General features: G+C 44.2%; 1 protein-coding gene across 6 annotated transcripts in view; it reads left to right on the plus strand.

Annotated features, from left to right (window-relative positions):
- The window catches only part of HHAT (hedgehog acyltransferase), a 171333-nt gene that overhangs the window by 33704 nt on the left and 114213 nt on the right, over positions 1-23416 (plus strand). For all 6 annotated transcript variants that reach the window (XM_028724728.2, XM_028724730.2, XM_028724733.2 and 3 more), the window contains 2 exons: positions 653-824; positions 13722-13872. In XM_028724728.2, the coding sequence (XP_028580561.2) occupies positions 653-824; positions 13722-13872 (323 nt within the window). The remainder of the gene's footprint in view (positions 1-652; positions 825-13721; positions 13873-23416) is intronic.

The raw sequence follows: 23416 nt of genomic DNA on the forward strand, positions 1-23416 counted from the left end.
CGCGCTGCGTCTCCCTGCTGTCCCCACAGCTTGCGGGGCTGGCGGCGGGGTCTCCCCGCCGTCAGCCTCCAAACCACTTTGGGAGACAGCGGGATGGCGGCGTTCCGCCTCCCTCTGTCCCCCGACCGTGTGGGGCTGGCGCTGGGGCTCTCCTAAAGCCTGGAGAGCGAGAGGGGTCGGTGCGCACCGACCCCTCTCGCTCTCCTGGCTTCAGTGAAAGCCTGCATTCGCCCCATAAGACGCACACACATTTCCCCTTCATTTTTGGAGGGGAAAAAGTGCGTCCTATAGGGCGAAAAATACGGTAAATTTGAGAACAGAGGTACCACTGTAATAAAATTTGTCAGCCAAACTGAGACTACTATACAAGCCTCCATGAGCACCGGCCAGCCCAATACATCCAGTACTTTACTATCCAGAGATACCTTTTAAAATATTTAAAAATGAGACTGCTTGTCTTAATTAACAGGGCAATCCTTTGCTTGTCTGCTCAGAAGTGGGTCCCACTGAGTTCAGTAGGACTCACTCCCAGGTAAGTGTGTATATAGGATTGCAGCCTAAATGTCCCATCTTTTCTATACAGTATTGTTATCATCACCATTCATCATCATCATCATCATCATCATCGTTGTCATTATTATTTCTAATACAGATGAATAAACAAGAAACCTGCAGTTTGAAGTTCAACCTCTGGGTTTTCATCAAGGGCTCCGTTCGTATCTTGCTTTGGTGGTGGCTGGCAGAGTCGATGATTCACTTTATGTATATACATGCCATCTGCAGCAGTCCTTCACATCTGGAAGCAGCGACCTACTGGGCCTTAGGTTAGTGCCTGTCTATTGGTTTTATGCAGTAAACCAGTGAGATCTGCAGTGTATTGTTCCTCCTAAGAGGAGTGCTTCTGTTTCAGGTTTCTGCTGCTTGCAGGCTCCCTGTAGGCAATATCCTGTTCTCGCAGTGGCCAACCAGATGCCTACAGGCAGCTTGTAAGCAGCAAAGGTTCAGCAAACGTCCTTTGGCCTGATCCAGCATGTACGGGTGCTTCCAAAGGCTTTAAAACACAAAGCCTGTTTGCTCAGCCTTTCCCCAGCTTGGTTATTAGCCCATTTTAGATATTGTGGATAGACCTGACAATGTTCATTGGCTGTTGTTGAATTTATTTAGGTTTTATGTATATTTTAATACATATCATACATACATGTAGACACACACACACACACACACACACACACACACTGTTGTTGATGACATCCATCTGTCTCAAGAAACATGGAGTTGTGCCTCCAAGGGTGAAGTCAAACTGCTGCAGCACCAAAGTGACCTCCCAGGGTGCAAGCCTGGTCACTGTGTATGGAGGGTCTTGGGCTGCCCAGACGATGAAGCCCCCCTCTCAGCCTTGCAGATGTGGTCCAAAGGGAACGCCCTCCCACCAGATGTCAAAAAGAGCAACAACTACCAGATTTTTAGGAGACATCTGAAGGCAGCCCTCTTTAGGGAAGCTTTTAATGTTTGATGTATTACAGTATTTTAATATTTTTTGGAAGCCGCCCAGAGTGGCTGGGGAAGCCCAGCCAGATGGGCGGGGCATAAATAATAAAAAATTATTATTATTATTATTATTATTATTATTATTATTATTATTATTATTATTAGCAAAGCAATATGTTTGGTACCAGCTTGGCTGCAAGACCTGCTGGAAGGAGGCATAGAAGGGCACCATCCAACCGTCTTAGAATCAGAGTTTCCCTTCTCCTAGATGGGCTACCTTCCCTAGTTGACAAGCCCCACCTGCCCCTCACTTCCCTCTACAGCACATGCAGAAACTGCCCTCTTGACCATTAGACCCAGTGTTGGTCTCATTCGCTTAATCTGTCCATAATTCACCGATGGCTTGAGATCTATTGGCTACCCTCACACACACATATATATGTTATATTAACATTTTAGTGTTGAATTTCATTCTGCTTCAAGATATTTGGGGGCAAAGCGATGACTTAAATAATAATAAATGAACGATTTGAGGCTGTGGTAGGCCCATGGAGCTTTCATAGTCCGTGGGGCTACCTTGTTATCTTCAGTCCTGGGGAAAAGCTGGCCTTTCTTGCGCCATGTGCAGATTGGAGCAGCATGGAACTGTGGCTTACAGCCATTTGATAATAACTTTGGCCCAAACCTGCTCTATCCCTGCCAGTGTGTTATAGCCATTTTGGCCAGCCTGACCCATGGTCTTGGGTGCTTGCAGGCGAAACAGTCACAAATGGCATGGGGATGCTGTGTTTTTTGAAATAACTCCTTACGCTATTTGGGCAGTTTTAATCCTTTTGAAAATACCCGAAAGGAGAGAATTTGCTGGTTTGGAGGGTTTTGCTGGCAACTCTACCAACACTGTGACATACATAAGCCAAGGAAGCTCCAGTTCATCTTGCACCTCAGGCAGGAATAACAAGTCCTAGAACGTTGCCCACACAAAGAGACATGTTTTTCTCTACAGCTTTATTAGTAGTTCATGGAAATTCAGAACTGATGATTAATGTTCAAATAAGGATACCATTCAGTAAGCGAAATAAGGTCTAGTTGCTGGCACATTTCATGTTTAAATGACAGAAAATTAATAACTGATGGAACATATTCAGCCTTATTCTTTTACCGGTAAATTAAGAGACCAAATATAGGGAACCCGTGCTCTTTTGAGTTCCACACATCTGGACTCAACACAATAAAGAAGAAATTGATACGACGTGGAACAAGCAGCGTTGTGAAATCGATTGCCGCCAAGTTCGTTTAATGCAATCGGTGTCAGATCTCGATAACCGCAAGTTAATCTTGACCAGGTGATTGGAAATGAGATGCATGGTCATATGGTGGATTTTTGAAATTGATGGTGAATCAGGTGATCATTTGATAATATAAGCTTAAGCCTGCTTTTTTTGTTTCTGGCGCTTAGAAAGAAAGAAAGAAAGAAAGAAAGAAAGAAAGAAACGGGAAGGGAAGGGAAGGGAAGGGAAGGGAAAATAGGGCATTCTAAAACAAGTCTAATGTTAATTAAATGTGGAAGGAATGCACAACTGTGAATGCTTACCTTTCCCTGAGCCTCAAACTGCAAATAACAGAACAGAACAAGGAATGCTATTGTTGATCATACCCAACTTACACAAAGCTCTTTATATAGACCGGGTGTGAGGAGCTGGATCTAGCTGGGGGACTGGAGCCTTTCCTTCCTCATCATCTCATCCCCATGGGCAAAGTTTGACATTTGGGCAGAGCCACCCACCTGTCAATTACCTGATGTCACAAAGATGTCAGGTGACCCATATTTTGTCCATGCCGACGTTCAGTTGATCATGAGGACTTGCACCTGTACACAGAATCAGTGAGCCCTGGTTCTAGCTCAGGTGGTCCCTAACACTAAATGTGATTCCTACTGAGATACTGGCAGGGGTGCCAACTTGCCCCCCCCCCCCACATTGAGGGGGCCTGGCGTCATGTGACCTGTCCTCCCCCCCCCCCGCAGGCCAGCACTTGCCCATCGGCAGTGGGGGACACAGAGGGTGAAAATTGTCCTCCATGCTTCATGCCCCACCTGGCAGGCAAGCCCTCACCTGTTGGTGGTGGGGGATGTTGGCCCCCTCAATATTGGGGGGGGCTTGGCTCCCTGCCCATAAATATTGAGGGGGCTGAAGCCCCTTCTGCCCCCTATAGTTGGTGCCCCTGGATTCTGGGAAGGTTTGAAATGTATGGAACCTTCTTTAGGCAGGATGAAGCGGGAGACTGCCCAGCCTCATCTAGTATGAAAAGAAGCAATGACCAATTAGCAATGTAAACCTGAAGCCAGTGGAGATAGAAACATCATTAGTAAAAACAAAACAAAAATAAATACAAAAAACCCCCAATCTGTGAGGCAATTGAGGATTAAGGAGGGTTGTATACTTTTGTAATGGTTCACATCTCTGCTTAATCTGTTATTTTTGGAGGGCTGAAATTGCATGTGTTAAAACTAGGTCTTTTACAAGATGGGAGTGGGTGGTGCTGTGATCTAAACCACTGAGCCTCTTGGGCTTGCTGATTGGAAAGTAGCGGTTCGAATCCATGCGACGGGGTGAGTTCCTGTTGCTCTGTCCCAGCTCCTGCCAACCTAGCAGTTCAAAAGCACAGCAGTGCAAGTAGATAAATAGGTACCACTGTGATGGGAAGGTAAATGGTGTTTCTGTGCACTCTGGCACTCATCACGGGGTCCCATTGTGCCAGATGCAGTTTAGTCCTGCTGGCGACATGACCCAGAAAGCTGTCTGTGGACAAACACCGGCTCCCTTGGCCTGAAAAGCGAGATGAGCACCACAACCCCATAGTTGCCTTTGACTGTTCAGGGGTCCTTTTTTCTTCTTCAAAATATAGTAAATTGAAAGCAACCACATGGAATCTGGAGGGTTTCTTTGTGGTGAGAGCAGTATCTATTTTTCATGTGAAGCCTGTGTGTTCATCAGTTTCATAGAATCATAGAATCTTAAGAGTTCCCGAGGGTCTTCCCAATATTTTAAAGAGGCAAATGGCATCAATCAAGGGTGTGTGATTACTATTGGGATTGGAACTGGAGGGAAGGGGAAACTTAACCTTTCTTTCTGTGCTGTGGTCTTGAGGAAGGTACTTCCTCTGATATTGTTATTTTCATTTGCACCACTGATGGGTCTCCTTTTAATGCAGAGAGCACCTTCAGAGGTGGAAGTTTCCTCAGGACCACAAAAGCAATGCGTTAAATCCCTTCCATTCACAGGACTCCTGGAAGCCATTGTGATTATTCAGGATCGGCCACTCTGCCTGCTGCAATCCTGATATTGATGAGCATGCCCGGGTGATGCTATTTGCATATTAAAATACCTTCACATAACATTAAAAGACTCATTTTACATCCATCTTGTGTGGTCCTCAGCCTTTTCAGCATAGTGTTTAATAATACAGGGGTGGGCACACAGGTTTGTGTTAAGGAATAATTGAGCTGATATATGTGAACTGCTTTGCACACTGTCATGTGCTCTAAAATTGCTAAATTTTATTACTGTTTAATTTATTATTGTCAAATTAAAACTGGAGCTTGATTCTGATTGTGTCTAAGAATACTATCTGTAGCTGGTGTCTTTTAATTTGTTGTCTAATAATCCAGAAGATAACGTGAGAATTGAGTGAGTTCAGGTTTAAAGCTTCCAGTGTTTTGTTTTTGAACATATTAGTGTCTGTGCATTCATCTACATACTAATGGAAAGTCAACAAAGGAATCTGTTTTGCTGCTGTTTGGGGCTTTTTGGTGTGGTATCATTATTCTACAAGATAAGGAGGAGGAAGCGAAATATTTGGCATCTTGCATTTGAAAACAGACAATACAAAATATAATTTAGGGTGCTTAATGAGATGTTCCTCCCCAAACAAGGGACAAGTGAGGACTTCATAAAAAGTATTAATAGGAATATATATATATATATATATATGCCCTCCAGCAGGTGAAAAGTAGCTATCCATGCAGAACATTTTAAAGTCTGTAACAACTGTTGAATAGTCCGCGGCTTGGTGTTTGTTTTTCTCAAGCCTTTTGAGATTATCTTGACTGGAGAGAAAAAACTGCCGTGTTTTCTGTGCTCTTGGTTTAAGCTCATTACTGGCAGACAACTCATCCTTGGACTCAGTTCAGGAATGGGCTTGGTGAACAAAGTTGTTTTCCTGAAATAACTACAAAAAGTGTTGTTGGTTTTTTTTATGCCAAATTCAGAAACCCTTCCACTACAACCAGATTAAATTTCCAAGAAGCGTTCAAAGGATATCCAGAATGCCCATTATTACAAAGATGTAATAATATCAATACTAAACAGCTGAAGCCCAGAGGATAGATCAAGGGGAGGCATCAATAAACTGTCTTTAGCTATGTTGCATTCTGTTTCTGATGCGACAGATTTCAAGACTGAAGATCCATATAAAGAATGCTGCTACAAGCTATGTTTCTCATCTTTTGTCTAGTCTGTATCCTCTAAATAAGTGGAAGGTTGCTGAGGGTGTATTTGTCATGATGTGAAGGAGTACTAGCAACGCGGAGGCAGTAGGAAAGAAGATTGCATATCTTGATGATACTTCTTTCAAGACTTTCCTCACTCTTTGAAGCCAATTCAGATTGGTGGTTTATTATGTAGGATGTACGGTATGTTCAGGGATTCAAAAACCCTGTAACCTATTCTGCCTTTAATCTGGCAACAGCCTCCTGGGATGCTGTGGGCAGAAAACTTTCCCTGACTTTCAGACAGTTAGGCACTGTGAACTTTTTTTTATTTAAAAAAATGTACTTGTATTTAGTTTCCCTCTTGAAAAAGGGCTCTAGCCTGAAGCGTGTTGGGCTTGATATATTTTCCCATGCACTTTCTAGATTCTTCCATGAATAGGGCTTGGTGCCTCCCATCTTCTTTTGGGAGGTAATCGCAAAAGGAAACATTGGATCCCACCCCAGACACTGACCCATGATTTAAAGATAATTTACTTGCTTTTAAACAACTTTGCTTTTCATCGTTTATCAAAATGTGTTTCCCTCTCTCCTCCTGCATTTGAGGGAAATTTGAAGGAGCTTCCAGTATGTGTTTTTTGAAAGGAGAAAATTAGCTTTGAAAGACACACAGCAAAAATTACTCCTTCCTTTTTTCTTTCAAGGCTGGATTTGGAAGAGCGACCCATAGCGATAAAGGAAAACTCACTCATAAAATCTCAAGTCTATACCTACTTTTCAAAAGAAGATACACGACAAAGAGGCTCACAGCACTATAAACTAGGCAGGGGGTGAATCAGTCGATTCCAGTTTTTCTCAGTTACTCATTTTTTCCAGGCTTAAGTTCAGCTTTACACTTTTTACATTGCTACCCTGTACTCTTTTGTGAGGAGTGTGTGTGTGTGTATAAATTTTATTAATAAATGAATAATCATGCAAATTCATTCTTCCTCATGAAACTCGGTGTCAGCATTTTAGTGCAAAATTTTCCTCACACATTCCTGCAAGCAAATTCCCTTAATACGGTGTATTTTTGTATGATATTTCCACTCATATGTGCACACTTTGACAAGTGAATGCATTTCTGCGCAGGTTGCTTGTGAACACAATGGGAGCTCGCTTATTTATTTACTTATTTATTGCATTTCTATCCTACCTACCCAAGGAGCTCAAGGTGAGGTACATTCTGTTTGCCCTACAATTCCCGCAAACAGCCGTGTGAGACAGGTGAGGCTGAGACTAGATCAAGGTTACCCAGTGAGCTTAAGGGCTGTGTGGGGATTTGAATCCTGATCTAGCTACAGCATTTTAGCAGCTAGGCTGCTTAGTTCCCTTCCTGCTGGAGTCCAGAGTGCCTCATGGCTGGTTGCTTGAAGGAGGCCCAATTCTACCTGATGCACTTGGCCGTGGAGCTCCCTTTCTTTCTTTCCCAGTTGCAAGAGGAGAACTCTCAACAGCAGTTTTTATCCCAGTAAGCCTCTTTCTAATGTCAGGTCGCTTTTCTTACCAGGGGCATCTAGATAACGCTTATCAAGGCTGTTTAAAGTTGAAAGGATATCTGAGGATGCGTCTTTCGCTATACAAACGCTTCCCATCCATTTAGCTCCCCTGAGGAGGCCCTGCTTTCAGATACCATCTATCAATTGTGTGAAATCAGTCAGTGAAATTCCTTCCCCAGGAAGCCTGCCTGAGCTTGACAGTTACGGGCCTCTGGAAGGAACTGGAAACACTACTCTATTTAGGTCTCAATCCTCGGCACCTGGGATAAGCTTCGCTGAACACAGTGGAACTTCTCTGCAAGGCTACTCATTTGACTGTATTAAAGTGTGGTGCTTCGTGATTATTTTACTCTTTAGGCTTTCATTTCTTTTCGTAATTGTTCAGTTGCATCTTGGAAAAGTGACATTAGCCGTCTTGGCTTTCCTGCAAAAAGGGGGGAAACGCTCTTTCAAATGAAGAAATAAAAAGATACCTTGTGGTGAGAGGGATTGGATTTGTCCAGGGAAGGGAAATATTGCAAAGTTTTGTTCGCAGTAAACATCTGCCCCGTATCTTTTCCTGGACATATCAGTACTGTTTTAGGGTCAGAAGCAGCTGTTTTCAGCTGGCAGTGTAGCAGGGCTAGCCTAGCTACATCAAAAAGGATATGGTTTCCAGACACCCCGTTATATTGGAAACGAAGCAGCTTGTTAAGCCCTGGCTCATAATCTTTTACTCGCTTCTGCCGATCAATTGAAGCAGTGCATAGAATATTCTCTTTTGAGAGGAGCATCTCTGGTACTAACACAAAGATGACTCAAGCAGGTGTGCCAACAGCCACTTGCTAAATAAGGATGGTTGGAATTGTAAGTAAATTATTTAAGGGCCAATGCTCTTGTTTTTAACAGTGCTTGTTATGGTGGCTGCTGCTGCTGCATGTATTGCAGGAGAACTCTCTGGAGAGAAAACATTAACATGGAAACCTTCAGAATAGCTATCTATGCACACCTACACACCTACATGTAAGGAGATGTACGTTTTCCAATGTAGTTTGGTTATTGGCCTTGATGCTAAATGCAGAACTGGCCCAAGGAGGTTTGGTGCTTGAGGCAGAAAATCCAAAGGGATGACCTCAAAGTAAAAAAATAGGATCATTTGGTAAATAATTAACGATTAACTATTTCGTGCCACAGATTTCCTGCCCGAGGTCATGAGCTCAGTTTGCCTAATTCCAGGACCAGCCCTGAATAAACTAGAATTGTGGTTTGATTTTTTTTAGTGACCTTTTCATGCCCAGAAAGTGAATGATGGGAAACAGTTAGCACAATAACTTTCATTTTTATCATGCGCATGCTTTTGAGAAATGAACATGAGAATGAATAGTAGAATCTTCTAGCCAAATACAGTGACAGCCCCAGTTCATGGATTACAAAATATATTTGGAGTCTTTCACGTATATCTAACCCTTTAGAATATGCTACAGCCGGGGGTGGGGGTGGGACGGGACAGGATCTGATTGGTGGGCAAAGTACTCAGGCCAGTTAGACCAGTCAATCACCTGAAACCATTAACATCAGCTGACCCAACTTCAAAGGAAATAATCAGGAGTGCACTCTGAAAGCGCTCCCAATTCTTCCCTTTCTTTCTTTGTTGCCTGGTTGGACCTCAAGCCAGGTTGAATGGAAGATCTCTACCGAAAGAGGCTTGCACTCAGCTCCTGTCAGCTGACTGGCATTGTCTGCAAATCAGGAAACTGAATGCAGACATTCTCTGCTGCACTGTGTGGGTGGTATTCAACTAATTTTTTATCAGAGTAGGCCCACTGAGATTAAGGAACATGGGTAAGGGAGGTTCATTCATTTCAATAGGTCTCTTCTCGGTTGATTACCACCCAGGATCCACATCTGAAGGGAAGAACAGGCTTAAACAAATGTGCTTGCCACAGCTGGTGTGGCACCTGTCATGGAATTCTACTCAAGATTGATCCAGAGTAGATTCCAACGTATGGTTAGCAGAGTAAAAACTTAAACACGTTGCAGGATTCCCAAAAAATAGACCCAAGGCAATTGTATTTCATCCAGCAGAGCTTTACTGCTACTGAAAGCAAATGAGCATAATGGTCACAAATCCAATACATTCAAGACTGGCACTGTCCATAAGAAGTCCAGTTGCAGCAGACTTAAACGTATAATAAGTCTAAATCTTAACACTAAGCGTACTACGTACAGAACACCACACCAGAAGGAAAAGAGAAAGAGAAAGTGAAACCTAGGCTCCTTCTGGCCCTACTTTTATAGTCAGCATGACCTTGGCAGAAGAGAGAACAGAACCAGTTTAAACCAACTGCACTCAGCTTCTCTGAAGGAATAACCCAAACATTGTGAACCTTCTGCTTTCACACAGAGAAGCTTCCAGAACCCTCTTGAATTAATTAGTATAGGAAAGATCTCTGTACATCAGATCAATACTTTCTGCACTAAGAAATGCAAACTGACAGCATCACCCTCTAGTCCAGTGTTTCCCAACCTTGTGCCTCCAGATGTTTTTGGCCTACAACTCCCATCATCCCTGACTAGCAAGACCAGTGGCAAGGGATGATGGGAATTGTAGGCCAAAAACAGCTGGAGGCACAAGGTTGGGAAACACTGCTCTAGTCGAATGAGATGTGCGGAGGAAAGGGTAAGCAGTTATTTGGTGCTCCACAGCTCCATATTTGGGAGAAAGGCTAGGGGATTCTTTGATAGCAGAGTGGAAAAAGCACCCCAAGACCCTTAGCCATGCTGCCCTTTCCTATTCCAGAGCAGGAGAGGTGGGTAAGGGAGAAGGATTGGCTATCACTACTTGGGTGCACTCTGCATCTTTGGGAAGGAGCATCCAACTGTGCGTCTTCCTTCTGGCCTTTCCCTCAGGAGACAGCGGTGGTGGTGGTGGGTTGGTGACTTGACTATTTGGCTTAGCCACCACCATTGCTGAAAAAGCAAGCCTGCAATTCCTGTCTCCTGTAGTGAGTGGTGTTGCCCAGCAACCACTACAGCAATATTTTGTGTGAGGCAAAGTGTGCAGAGTTAAGAGTCACAATTTCCCGCTTCTTTTTGGTGGCCTTCATGGGTGTCAACGTTCATGCAGAAGCCTCAGTTGTGAAGGACGTGGGAAGCTGGCGTATGCGAAGTCAGACTGTTGGCACATCAAATTTAGTACTGTCAACGCTGGCTGGCAGTGACTCTCCAGTGTCTCAGACTGGGGACATTCCCACCCCTTACTGGAGAATCTGGAATCATTTCCATGCTAAGCAGGTACCACTAGGCTACCACCATTCTGCAAGTAAAGCTCACTAAGGTCAGTGAGTGTGTATGCTTAGGATTGCACGCTAAAATATTTCTAACTGTGTGATACTTTTCAAAACCAACAAAAACTATGATACCCCTTTAAACAGTCACAAGGGATCCTGGGAGCTGTAGTTTGCCAGAAGCCCCCCCCCCCCATTTCCCTCACAGAGGTACAGTCTCCAAAGTTCCCTGGGAAGAAGAACTAGTTTTTAAACTGCTCTGGGAAGTGTAGGAATTCACAGAAAAGCAAATGTTCAGAACTGAATGTTGTCTTTAGGAGCTCAGAAATTTCCACAAAATGAAAGCCAGTTGGCAGGCTGTTACCTTGGTTCTTTTTTTCTAGGGGGTGGGGTGTGGGCAGCTTAAAGCACATTTTTTGGAACACATGCTATAAAAGACCAAGAGAATTCTGGGTGGACAAGTAGAGCAATGTCTGTAATAACACTGAACACACCAGCTATTGACTTTATATTTAGGGCACATGAAGATTTATAGCTCTTTGAGGGTAAATATTTATCTCCCAGATCAATAGGTCTTGATTTCCGCTGAGCTGAAAATCAATATTTGCTTATTATACCAATCCAAACCTGGAGGTCCCAGCTGAGATTCTGGAAGGAAGTGTGACATTTCTGATGTTTTCTTACACCTGCTGTGGTTCATAAACTAGAATGAGTGAAGGAAGAGGTTTTAACATATTGATGCTCTATGTGTATATATGAGATGCACCTGAGATTTCAGGTGCATGTTTTACTCCTTGAAGAACACGACTTGAAAAGGGAACATTGCTTTATGTTAAGCAGACTCCAGTGTGGTTGCAATCAATCTTTCTATGTGGGAATGTGTCAGGGATCCTGTCCTGGGTGGCTTACTGCAGGTCCAGAGATGACTGCCAGTTATGCTAATGAAGAAATTTTGCTTTCCAGCTGATTCTTGACAAAATCATCTTAAGATCCATGTTTAGCACTGTGGCCACTGGGGACTCAGCTGTACAGCTGCAAATAAAACATTTTAAGTGTGTTGTAAAGCGGGTGGCGCTGTGGGTAAAACCGATCGCATGGTCGGCGGTTCAAATCCCCGCGGTGGGGTGCGCTCCCGTCGTTCGGTCCCAGCGCCTGCCAACCTAGCAGTTCGAAAGCACCTTCGGGTGCAAGTAGATAAATAGGGACTGCTTACCAGCGGGAAGGTAAACAGTGTTCCGTGTGCTGCGCTGGCTCGCCAGATGCAGCTTGTCACGCTGGCCACGTGACCCAGAAGTGTCTGCAGACAGCGCTGGCTCCCGGCCTATAGAGTGAGATGAGCGCACAACCCTAGAGTCTGGCAAGACTGGCCCATACGGGCAGGGGTACCTTTACCTTTACCTTTAAAGTGCATTATGCTCAGGGGTCTCTTTACCTTTTTAAAGTGCATTATACAAATGTGACACTAGATGGCGATGGTGAGCTATGGCAAATTCAATATATATAGATATTTTAAAGCATTTTCACAACGTTTTTTATATGTGTGTAGATTCCACCCAGGTTGGGCTTGTGATCAGAGTCACCAAAATAGTTTGTTCTGTTCCACAGTTAGCTTTCCCTGAAACAGTCCTTCAAGAGATCAGGGAGTGGTTTAGCTGCGGAATCACGAAGGGCCAGAACATCCATCCAGAAAATGATAGAATCCTTAAGACAGAGTTCTGAAAACATTGGATTGTATCCAACGAAGTTTGTCCTATTTGCACAAGAGCTTCTGCTTTTACAGTGGAACTCCCTGGCCCCTTTCCTCTCTCCTGTCCCATTTGATCTGGAAGGTATCTATTTGGGAGGCATAGGGTGGAGGAGAGGGAAGGGACGTTCTGTTGTGCAAGCAGACTTCCTTTCTTGAATGGGACAACATCACTGCATACAACTGCACACAAGATGATCAAAGGTGACCCGGAAACTACAACTAATCCAGAATGCAGCAGCTAGACTGGTGACGGGGAACATAACACACAACACCACATAACACCGGCCTTTAAAGACCTACATTGGCTCCCAGTACATTTCCAAGCACAATTCAAAGTGTTGGTGCTGACTTTTAAAGCCCTAAATGGCCTCAGTCCAGTATATCTGAAGGAGCGTCTCCACCACCATTGTTCTGCCCAGACACTGAGGTCCAGCGCTGAGGGCCTTCTGGTGGTTCCCTCACTGCGAGAAGCCAAGTTACAGGGAACCAGGCAGAGGGCCTTCTCGATGGTGGCACCCACCCTGTGGAACACCCTCCCACCAGATGTCAAAGAGAACAACAACTACCAGAGTTTTAGAAGACATCTGAAGGCAGCCCTGTTTAGGGAAGTTTTTAATGTTTGGTGGATTTTACTGATGGATTTTTACTGTATTTTAATACTTTGTTGGGGTGGCTGGGGAAATGCAGCCAGAAGGGCGGGGTATAAATAATAAATTATTATTATTATTATTATTATTATTATTATTATTATTATTATTATTATTATTATTATTAAAATCAGAGGAGATATGGCAGTCATCTCCAAATATCTACAAGGCTGCCACATGGAAGATGGAGCAAGCTTGTTATCTCTTGCTCCGGAGGCTATGACTTGAACCAATGGCTTCAAGTCACAAGAAAGGAGTGCCAAAGGAAAAGTTTTGCTTTGACCTGTTTAATAGGCACAGTTGGTGTACATGTTCCATGCATCAGAATCATGGAATTGTAGAGTTGGAAGGGACTCAGACTGTCAACTAGGCCAACCCCAGGAGCACGCACACCCGCAACTGATTGAGGCAGAAAGAGATAATAGACGCTGACCACCTTAATGATGTATATTTGGACAATATGAAAGACTGACCTTATTTACGGGGAGAGGGAAGGACGATGAATATTAAAATAATGACTTGAATATTCCCGCCTTGCCTTCTTCTCAGGTGGGCTGGCGTTGGCTCAGGTCCTCTTCTTTTATGTGAAATACCTCGTCCTTTTCGGTGTTCCTGCACTTGTTATCCGACTGGATGGGCTGAAGTCTCCCGACTTGCCACGCTGTGTGAGCACCATGTACAGTTTTTCCGGAATGTGGAGGTTAGTTTTGCTCTTTATTGCAAAGGTTTATTGCAGATTGAATTTTCGCGAAATGGCTGCCTGGCATGTATGGGCTGTGTGGCCTTCCGCCTGTGTGCCACACGACACATTGCACCTACAAGAGAACTTGCAAATTGATAAGCAGCATTGCGTTTCCATTCCTAACTGCTTCTCTTTCTAATCTTTTGAAAAACGCCCTTCCATCTAATAATTACTTTTCTCCTGCCACAGAGGTGAAGAGAAGGCTGCCTTTGGGATGTTCATCATCTTAATGATTAGAATTGGATCTAAACTGCTTAGCTCCACTGATCGGATAATTATTTTCTCCCCACATCTTTATGAAATACGATTCATTTTTCATTATTGTCCCCCCTGAAAAAGACACTTTGTGTGGAAAATTCATGCAGGGAAGGATAAGTAATATTTGATTAGGTGACCCTGCAGCAAAAGTGTTGAGGATCATCATTTTCACTGTGCTTTTTGGAAGGTAATGGGTTTGCTTCAGAAAAAAAATAACTTTTAGAGATGCCTCAAAATTTTGCTGATTTCCATAGGCCTTTATCTGGTTTTGCACCTCCAGTTGGGTTTTTATTAGAAATCTAATGGTCCTTGGCAGCTTTTGAAGCAAGGTTTACCTGAAAGGGGTGGGATTACAATCTCTGTAGACCAGAAATGCAGCCTAGGTTCTTATTCTTATTCTTAATTAGGTATTAAATTTGTATATCTCCCATCATCCATAGATCTCAGGGCAGTTCACAGCACAGAAATACAAGATGAAAACACTTAATAAGAACAAGAACAAAACAAACCAATAACCCCCACTCCCTTCTATAGTCTGGCTCTAGTCCCGTGCCCAGAAAAACTTTCTGTCAGTGACATCTGCGTTGCCAGCTATGTTCCCTCTTGGGCAGGGAATAAGAAGGCATCATTTTCTGTACTGCACTGTTTTGTTGTTCATTCCACTGCAGTTTGTGGGACATACAACTAAACGACAGTCTCCCTTCAGTAGAAGTACGGACTTGGCAAAGAACTGGCTCCGCCTAAACTCAAATCTCCCTGGTTTACTATCCCTAGTACTTCAAGACTCCCATAAAAGTGCCTGGCTTAAAACCATCTATCAAAAACTTCACTCTTGTGGCCTATCCCCACAACACCTACTCACTATGGGTGCTACTAAAGCAAACAGTCTAATTGGTCAACGTCTAAAAGATATTGAGCATCAGAACAACCTGGCCACTGTAAGGAAATTCTGCCCTTGGTATGTTCATTTTCCAGCTCTCCATTTTGATTCTCTGGCCCCATATCTGCACAAACTTATTATCCCAAAATACAGACGTGCTTTTACACTTGCAAGACTGGCTGTTTTGCCATCTGCGGTACTTGAGGGTCGATTCCAAAATATCCCGCCTGAGAAACATCTTTGCCCCTGTGGAGATGGTAGCACCGAAACAGTGCACATCCTCCTGTCTTGTACTCTCTACAAAGACCTGAGGAACGAGATCATCACCTCACTCGTACTAACCATCCCAGGGCGCTCAACCACTGCCACAATGTCCTTTCTTCTATCAGATCAAAATGAGCAGATAACAGCAAAGGTTGCTAGATTCATAAGCAGGGGCAATCAGAATAAGGGCCACTAACTGACAGCTGATTCAGGGCTTTAAATTGTGCTCTTATATCAGATTTCCTTTTCTGCATATACTGTAATGTTTCACTGTTGCTATGGGAATTGGCTAATGCGAATAAAGTTTTATCTATCTAACAACTAAACAACTAATCCACCAAGGCAAACAAAAAAAGATAGCAAAAGTCTCCACCGGTTGTGCTCTGCAGGGAAGGTGTTCCATTGCCAGGGTGCCACAACAGAGAAGGCTCTCCCTCCTTCACATGTAATGTGTAGAAGGTGCTGTGGGGAGGGCCTTCCTAGCACATCATATCCCGCACCTCAGTTAAGTTATAAAAAATTGTTAAAAACAACCTTCTAAAAATCTGTTAAAAACTTCTAAAAGCAGCCAGCTACTCTCAAACTAATAATTTCAAGGTTGTCAGGGACAGAACTTTCAACCATCAAATGCCTGGGGAAGTGGGTATTCAACAAACTGATGCACCCAAGGATTACAACTAGTGCAACGGAACTTCCTTCCTCCCAAGTATCCCTAGGCCTTCTACAAATCCGATCCAGAGGGTTGGGGGAACCCTTAGAACAGATTTAGAGGGTTCTAGGGGGAGGAGAACATAGGGAATTTCAGCCATAGCACTACATTGAATACAATCATATGTAACAGCATTCAGTTAAAAGTGAAGCAAAACTCTGCCAAAGTCCTCTTCCTAGTCATTTGCCTGAGCCAAATGCTCCCCCTCCCCTGGCTTGTTCGTATAGTGCAAAATTCCTCCAACCTAGGGAAGCTGGCTGAAACTGATGGGAGGTGTAGTCTAAAACACCAGAGTGGTTCAGCGTTATGTACAATGAATCTGTGTTATGTGTGTGTGGTGATAGGAGCTGTTATTTCTGCAAAGGATTTCGTTTCGGCTGCTGATCAAACCCAACTCTTTCAGGCTGTTTTCACCCTTCATGGGTGAAAATATTTCCTAGCAGGAATAAAAGTCTCTGTCTCTCTGTGTGTGTTTGTGTGGATTTTGATTGAGAAAAATGTGTGGTGAAACGGTTAAGTAACATTTCTGCTCTTGCTTGCAATCTCTCAAGCCAGATTATTATTATTTTTAAAAATAAAATAATTGAAAGTGTCTCTCTCTCTCTCTCTCTCTCACACACACACCTTGCATATAAAGTCTAATTTGGCCTTAAGGTATTCATCTTGAAAATTGTTTTTAACTGTGCTTAGTACAATTCTAGCTATGGAAATTTGGGAATTATGACTTCTATTTCAGTAAATCCCCTTATTAGAAAGCAAACTGCCTGTGCTTCTCCAATAAACAGGTTATAGTTATTATGTCTTAAGGTGCATTAGTCAGTCTCCTTCCATGAGACTCTATGCACCCCTCCTTGTAATAGAGAAACAACGTTCTCTGGTTCTTAGTGTTTAAATAGCAATAACCTCAAACAATGCGGTGTTGTCTCCATTGATTTTGATGAGATATTGTACGAAAGACTAATAAAGAGTAAAAACTCTTTACCAAAGCGCTTCTGTTTTTGCCTTCTGTGGTTTTAAGGAAAGAAAGAAAGTAATGAATTCTGGAAGAAAGAGAATCATTAGAGTAGCTAACAATGGACCCATTTAAATTAAATTTGCTGTTTTGAGACTCCTCAATTGCTCTTGTTTAATTATTCCAACTGAAAGGCAATTTTTGACAACCTTCCTCCTGATGACTCCATCACTTGCCCATCTTCAATCTTTGAACTGGTTGAATTTTGCAACCACCTCCATATGAACACAACAGTTGCATTCTGAGCTGTTCTGCGGGCAATTCTTTGGTTTTGAAGAAACTTTCAGGTGTTGCCATGTTGGTGTGAAGGGCATGAAATGTCTGAACAAGCATCTTGAAATTATGTATGTTCTGGCATAAATGTTGAGGTAACTAGTTCAAATGTTAACCCTAAACCACAGGCGTGCCAAGAAAAAAAAAATCACAGGAAGGAACAATACGTTTTAAGCAGTATTGTACCACTTTAAACAGTCATGGCTCCCCACAGAGAATCTCAGGAACTGTAGTTCAAGTGTGTTGAGAAGACCTCTCGTCCCCTCACAGAGTTGCAAGTCCCAGAGTTCCTTGGGAAGAGAGATTGACTGTTGGACCACCAAAGGGTGGGTTTAAAAGGGATTGTTCAAAGGCTATTAGTGGCTACCACCCATGATGGGTATGTTCTGCCTCCATAGTTGGAGGCTAAAAGCCACAGGAAGGGAGAGTAGGTTTGTCCTCAGGTGCTTGTGGGATTCTCACAGGCATCTGGTTAGCCACTGTGAGAACAGGATACTGGTCTAGATTGGCCATTGTCCTGATCCAGCAGCCTCTTCTGTCTTTATTTTTCTTTCAGCCATATTTATTTTTCTTTCAGACATATTTTTTATTGCTGTTTTGACCCGTTATGCATAGCAAGCAATGCCTGTCCAAAAAAATTAAATGTGATCTTTTCGCAGATGGGATTTTTTGTGTGTGTGTGTTTGAAAATCAGTTCATGCCGAACGGTGTTATGAAGAGTTACGCGAGGAGCAACATCTCCCATGGCTACCGGTGAATTATGGGTCAATTTCAATTATCTAAGAAAACCTACCCAGCTTGCCCTCTGCTTCTCTTGAATTATGACTCCTTCATGCCCTTACAGTTAAAATAATGGATCACGGCTACCCACGGGGTACAGAGATATTTTATTTGTCCGCTGCCTTTTATAGGAATATGGTTGTCAGTGATGGAAGGCAGAAACAGAGATTTCACAATGAGAGCGTAGTCTGGGCTATTGCAGGTGCAGGGCAATTGTTGCTCAGTGGAACTTCCTTTAATTTGCACAGGGTCATGGCCTAAAATATCAGAAAGCTTTGGAGGTGGCAAGGGATTGCACTGCCCTGGGCTTCAAACTGGAAGGCCACAAACAGAGGACAATAGTGCTGTTTGGGTATTCAGCCTGATTGGGGGTGGGATGCTAAACATGCATGAAGGCCAGGCATGCATCCATACATCCATGTATCCATGCATCCATGCACGCACGCGCGCGCACACACACACACACACACACACACACACACAGCAGCTCCACCAGCTCCTGTACTGTACATTGGACAACCCACCTGCTTCTGTTACCTGTGTGTGTCTGTAGCAAAGACCTGAAGGGAGTTTCTGGGGGGGGGGGAGAAACTGACAGAAAACAAAACTGACAAATTCACCCATCTTTAGCTGTAAATCAGGGGAAAAGAAGGACAGCAGGAGAAGTGCTATTTAACACTTTTGCCTCTGGGCACTTTCCGAGTCGAACTCTCTTTCCTCAAGCATCCTTTTCCACTTACGGGAGAAATGATATATGAGATCCTTGTATTTTTTCCCCATGGGAAAGAAAGCAACTCAGAGGTGGGGGGGGGGGCAGAGGGAAATAAATAAGCCTCCTCTCTCCACCCACCCTTCCTCTGTTCTGACTTTTAGTCTGCTTGGGCGGATTTCCAGAAACACCATGAACAAATCTCTAATATGGAGTTCCTTGTAGTCTGAGCCTGAGTTGACCTAATGAGTCTTGTTCCTCCCACCCCAAAGTACACACAACCTTTTACTTGGAGAATATAATTTTTTATTCTGTTCTGAAGTACTCACAAGTGTATTAGAACATCAAAGTTGTTAATCCTATATAGCGCGAAAACTGGCATTGTTGAAGTTTTCGAAATCCCTAAAGACCGCTCCCTCCAGGCTCATGGCGATTAAGAGATTATCCGGCTAGAGGCAGAAGTGTTTAATAAATTGGAAGGCGTTTGCATTGCTGTTTTGGCTCCGAGTAGCTTCACATTTCGCTACTCGACTGCAGTCAGTTTGGATGGTGGATCCTCTTCGCGGGAGTGGAGAGCATGTTGGGATTGAAATTCTAGCAGGTATGCGGGGACCTTTGTCACTGATTCTGAATACAAACAAAAGGGGAACTGATGGAAGGTGGTAGTTGTGGTGGTGCTTGGGTTTGAACTGAAGCAGGTAGAGCATAGCTAGTGCAGTGGCCTGAGAGCCATATTCCCCTCTGGGCAATCTTCCAAGGACCACGTGTCAGTGGTGGAAAGAACCCGTGGCAAAAGTCTGTACAGTAGTTTCTCATCTCCCTCTCTCCATCAGACACATCTTGACAGGCAATTTCAGATTTCAGTGGTACACTCCAGCTAGGCAAAAACATTCCTCATGTGACTTACACTGAGGAACATATACATAATTGCATTATAGAATAGGAAAGTAGTAGAAATGTTAACATAACATTCTCTCTCTCTCTCTCTCTCTCTCTCTCTCTCTCCTCCCCCCTGTGTGTGTGTGTGTGTGTGTGTGTGTGTGTGTGTGTGAAACCGTACCCTGCCAGCAGCAATAACAATATTGGCAGCACGGTAACAACAACAAAACCCTATACCCCCACCCTCTAGCCAGTGGAGAAAAATAAGAACTTGAGCACCAACACACGCCCCTCCCTAGCTCAGAAATCCTTAACCCAAAAAAAGTCAGTCACATCAACCCAGTTTTTGTTTGTAGCTTCCTCTGTAGTGGTTCCCTTGCTGGAGGTCAATAACAACATAGTAATATATAAGTAAACATTTATTTTGCATGTGCAAAGTGGCAACTCCAATGCGGAAGTCACTACAAAGGATACAAAGGCAATGCAAGCATAGATACAGCAGTGTAAACTTTATCAAACTCACCCCTTTGTTACACAGCCGTAAAGCCTCGTTTCAGCCACTAACCAATTAGCAGTTTACACTTTTTCACATGCACAGTCAATCCCCTGTGTTGCTACCTTATTTTAAGGCATCAGCTATGCACAGAGTGGTTAATCTGCAGCTCTCCTTGAAGACCCTACAGCGTGACTTGTTGCCTTCTCCTTCTCCCGTGGTCTCCAATGTTCTCTTATCAGTAGCATAGCTTGCTCGCTCCCTTTCAATCATATCAAACATGGCATTGTTTTCTTCCCACCTAGCAGTTTCTAGGACACGGGTGGCGCTGTGGTCTAAACCACTGAGCCTTGGGCTTGTCGATCAGAAGGTCGGCAGTTTGAATCCCCGTGATGGGGTGAGCTCCTGTTGTTCAGTCCCAGCTCCTGCCAACCTAGCAGTTTGAAAGCACGTCACAGTGCAAGTAGATAAATAGGTACCGCTCTGGTGGGAAGGTAAATGGCGTTTCCCTGTGCTGCTCTGGTTCGCCAGAAGTGGCTTAGTCATGCTGGCCACATGACCCGGAAGCTGTACGCCGGCTCCCTTGGCCAATAAAGCGAGATGAGCGCTGCAACCCCAGAGTCGTTCTTGACTGGACCTAACTGTCAGGCGTCCTTTACCTTTACCTTTAGCAGTTTCTCTTCAAGACAACGAAACAATTTAACTCTTTCCGTCTCTTCACCCTCTCCTCCAAGAAGTCCAGCATCAAGGCCAGGTGTGCTGTAAGTCAGATAGTCTGAGAACTCTTCTCTTGCAAATATAGCAGCAGGAAATACCAAGCAAGAAGAGATGGCAAAAAAATTACCTGCTCTGCAGCTGTTCCAGCTGCTGCTTCACTCTGAATGTCCCTGCTTTGCACTGCCAAAGAATCAGTGGTTTTCCCCCCAAGGGGCACTCAAGGGTACGCAGTACCAACAGCACCTTTTTGTTTTTGTTGTTAAAAAGTGTGGCACTTACTGTGACAACTTCATGGTGAGTACTGGCACCTATTTTTCTATTAAAAAAAGCACTGCGTAGTATCATAGAATTGTAGAGTTGGAAGGGACCACAAGGGCCATCTAGTCCAACCCTCTGCAGTGCAGGAATCTTTTGTCCAATGAGGGTCACAAACCCACGACCCTAAGATTAAGTCTTATGCACAACTGACTGAACTATGATTTAGGTAGCAACACTGAAGGTGTATTTCCAAAAACCAGATAGAAGTTGGAATCTAGACACATATTTAAAAAACGATGTGAAAATGCTTTTTTAAAAAGGGTTTTGAAAAATATATTGAATTTGCCATAAGCTCACCATCACCATCTAGTGACACGTTTGTATAATGTGCTTAAATCGCACTTAAAACGTTATATGTGCCACTGTATAGTTGAGTGCAGACAGGCCTCAGCGTCCCAATACCATGGCGACTGATCCCACTGCCCCATAGTAAAGGAATAATTGCTAATCCTGTGGAAAGTAGCAGAGGATTTTCTTTTGCTGCATCAGCACTGGGGCTGTGTTGCTCTAGATCTATTTTAAGAATGCTTTGCAAAAGGTGGAAAATAAGCACCTTGACCCTTCTAACATTCTGCTAATGTGAGGGTTGCAGTGCCTGGCACAATTTGCTTTGCACAGCACACCTAATTCTGACTTGCATCCCATCTGCAGCCGTCTTCATTCCCTGATAGCTAACCAAACAGCCATTTCTTTACCCCCCCCTGGGAGTTATTCAGCAACTGACGCTTGAAAGGAAAAGAAGGGCAAAGACAAGCTGACACTTCCTTCTCCCTTCCTCTGTGTGCCGGTTTCAGAAAGGCACCACTGTGATGTTTCCTCATCTTCTGATTTTCTGTGTGGTGGGAATATTCCACCCCACCCCTCGCACTGTCTTTAAATTAAAGGAATCCAAGCAGCTGAATCAAGTAAATATTTCAAACTAATTGAGGGCATTAGAATCCTGCTGACTCCTCCCCATAGGAGCAGGCTTTTCATTAAAGCCAGTTTTAATGTTGCAAAGCTCTTCTAAACCTAGCTGTTCCACATCCCCTTCCTCTTCAAAGAGTGGATGGTCCCTGAAGGTTCCTTTAGTCAAGCAGGCCTGGGTTTGAAAGAGACACCCGTGGTGCTGAGATATTCTAGTTTCGGGGGCTCAGTCCATCAGTGAGTAAGTGGCTTCTTTTGAAATCCAAACTTAAAAGCCTGGATGGTCCCTACTTGGGGGAACTGAATGAACTATCAGTTTAAACAGCCTCGGAAATGGCATGCATATTCTTGCAACCCTACATAAAACATCTATCAGTCCTCGCTAAGCAGATTCACTCACATGTTTTGGCTTTGCTGCCTAGTTCTGGAGGTGCATCCTGCATCTCATGTGCCTATCCTTGTGGTCCAAATCCAGTCTCCCAAACTCCTTATATGTACAATAGTCACGTGTCCTCTACTTGAAGGGCTGTCTGGTCCAAGTTCTGTTGTTGTTAGCATCCTTCTGTCTTGAGAGACAATAGGGTGCACCTCCAGGGATGAAGTCAAACCACAGCATTAGCAGCCGGAGTGACCTCTCCGTTGCCCAGACGACAAGACCCTCCCTCTTGGCCTCACTGGTGTGGTCCAAAGGAAAACAGGGCAATACGTTTGACACCAACTTGGTTGCGGGAGTTGCAACACCCAACCTTAGGGACTCCACTCCGGATTTGTGTAGGGCTTTGTGCTGGGCCCGGGGGTTAACCCGAGCCACACGGTCCAGGTCCGGTCCCGATTCCAAGGATTCTGCGAGGAGTCAGTCCAACAGGCCCAAGGCAGGAAACTGGGCTAGGTCAGGCACAACATCTCAGGCAGGTCCCAACAAGCAGCAATGTTGATCCTGCAACCTGGGGCAGGGTCCGACAGCCTTTTATCTCTGACGGGGTAACAGCCAGTCCTGATCCCCCAGTGACTCACCTCCCTTTCTCACCCGAAGGCGAGCACTCCTCCTGCGAGTACTCAGGTCTCTCCTTCTCTCAAACCTGAGTCTCTGCAGCTCAGGAGATGTCGGTGGGTTACTAGACCCAGAGGCCGTCTCAGCCTCTCTTGACCCAACTGGTAGTGGAGCAGCTGTACATGATTGCCCAGCAGAGGGCAATGAGGTAATCCCCGCATCTGGAGCCAGGGCAGGCTCAGGCCCCTGACTCGGCCCAGCTGGTGCTTGTTGCAGGGGAACCTGTGCAGACTGGGGCTCTTCAGAATCAGGC

Source organism: Podarcis muralis, chromosome 3, assembly GCF_964188315.1.
Source record: "Podarcis muralis chromosome 3, rPodMur119.hap1.1, whole genome shotgun sequence".
Classification (NCBI taxonomy): Eukaryota; Metazoa; Chordata; class Lepidosauria; order Squamata; family Lacertidae; genus Podarcis; species Podarcis muralis.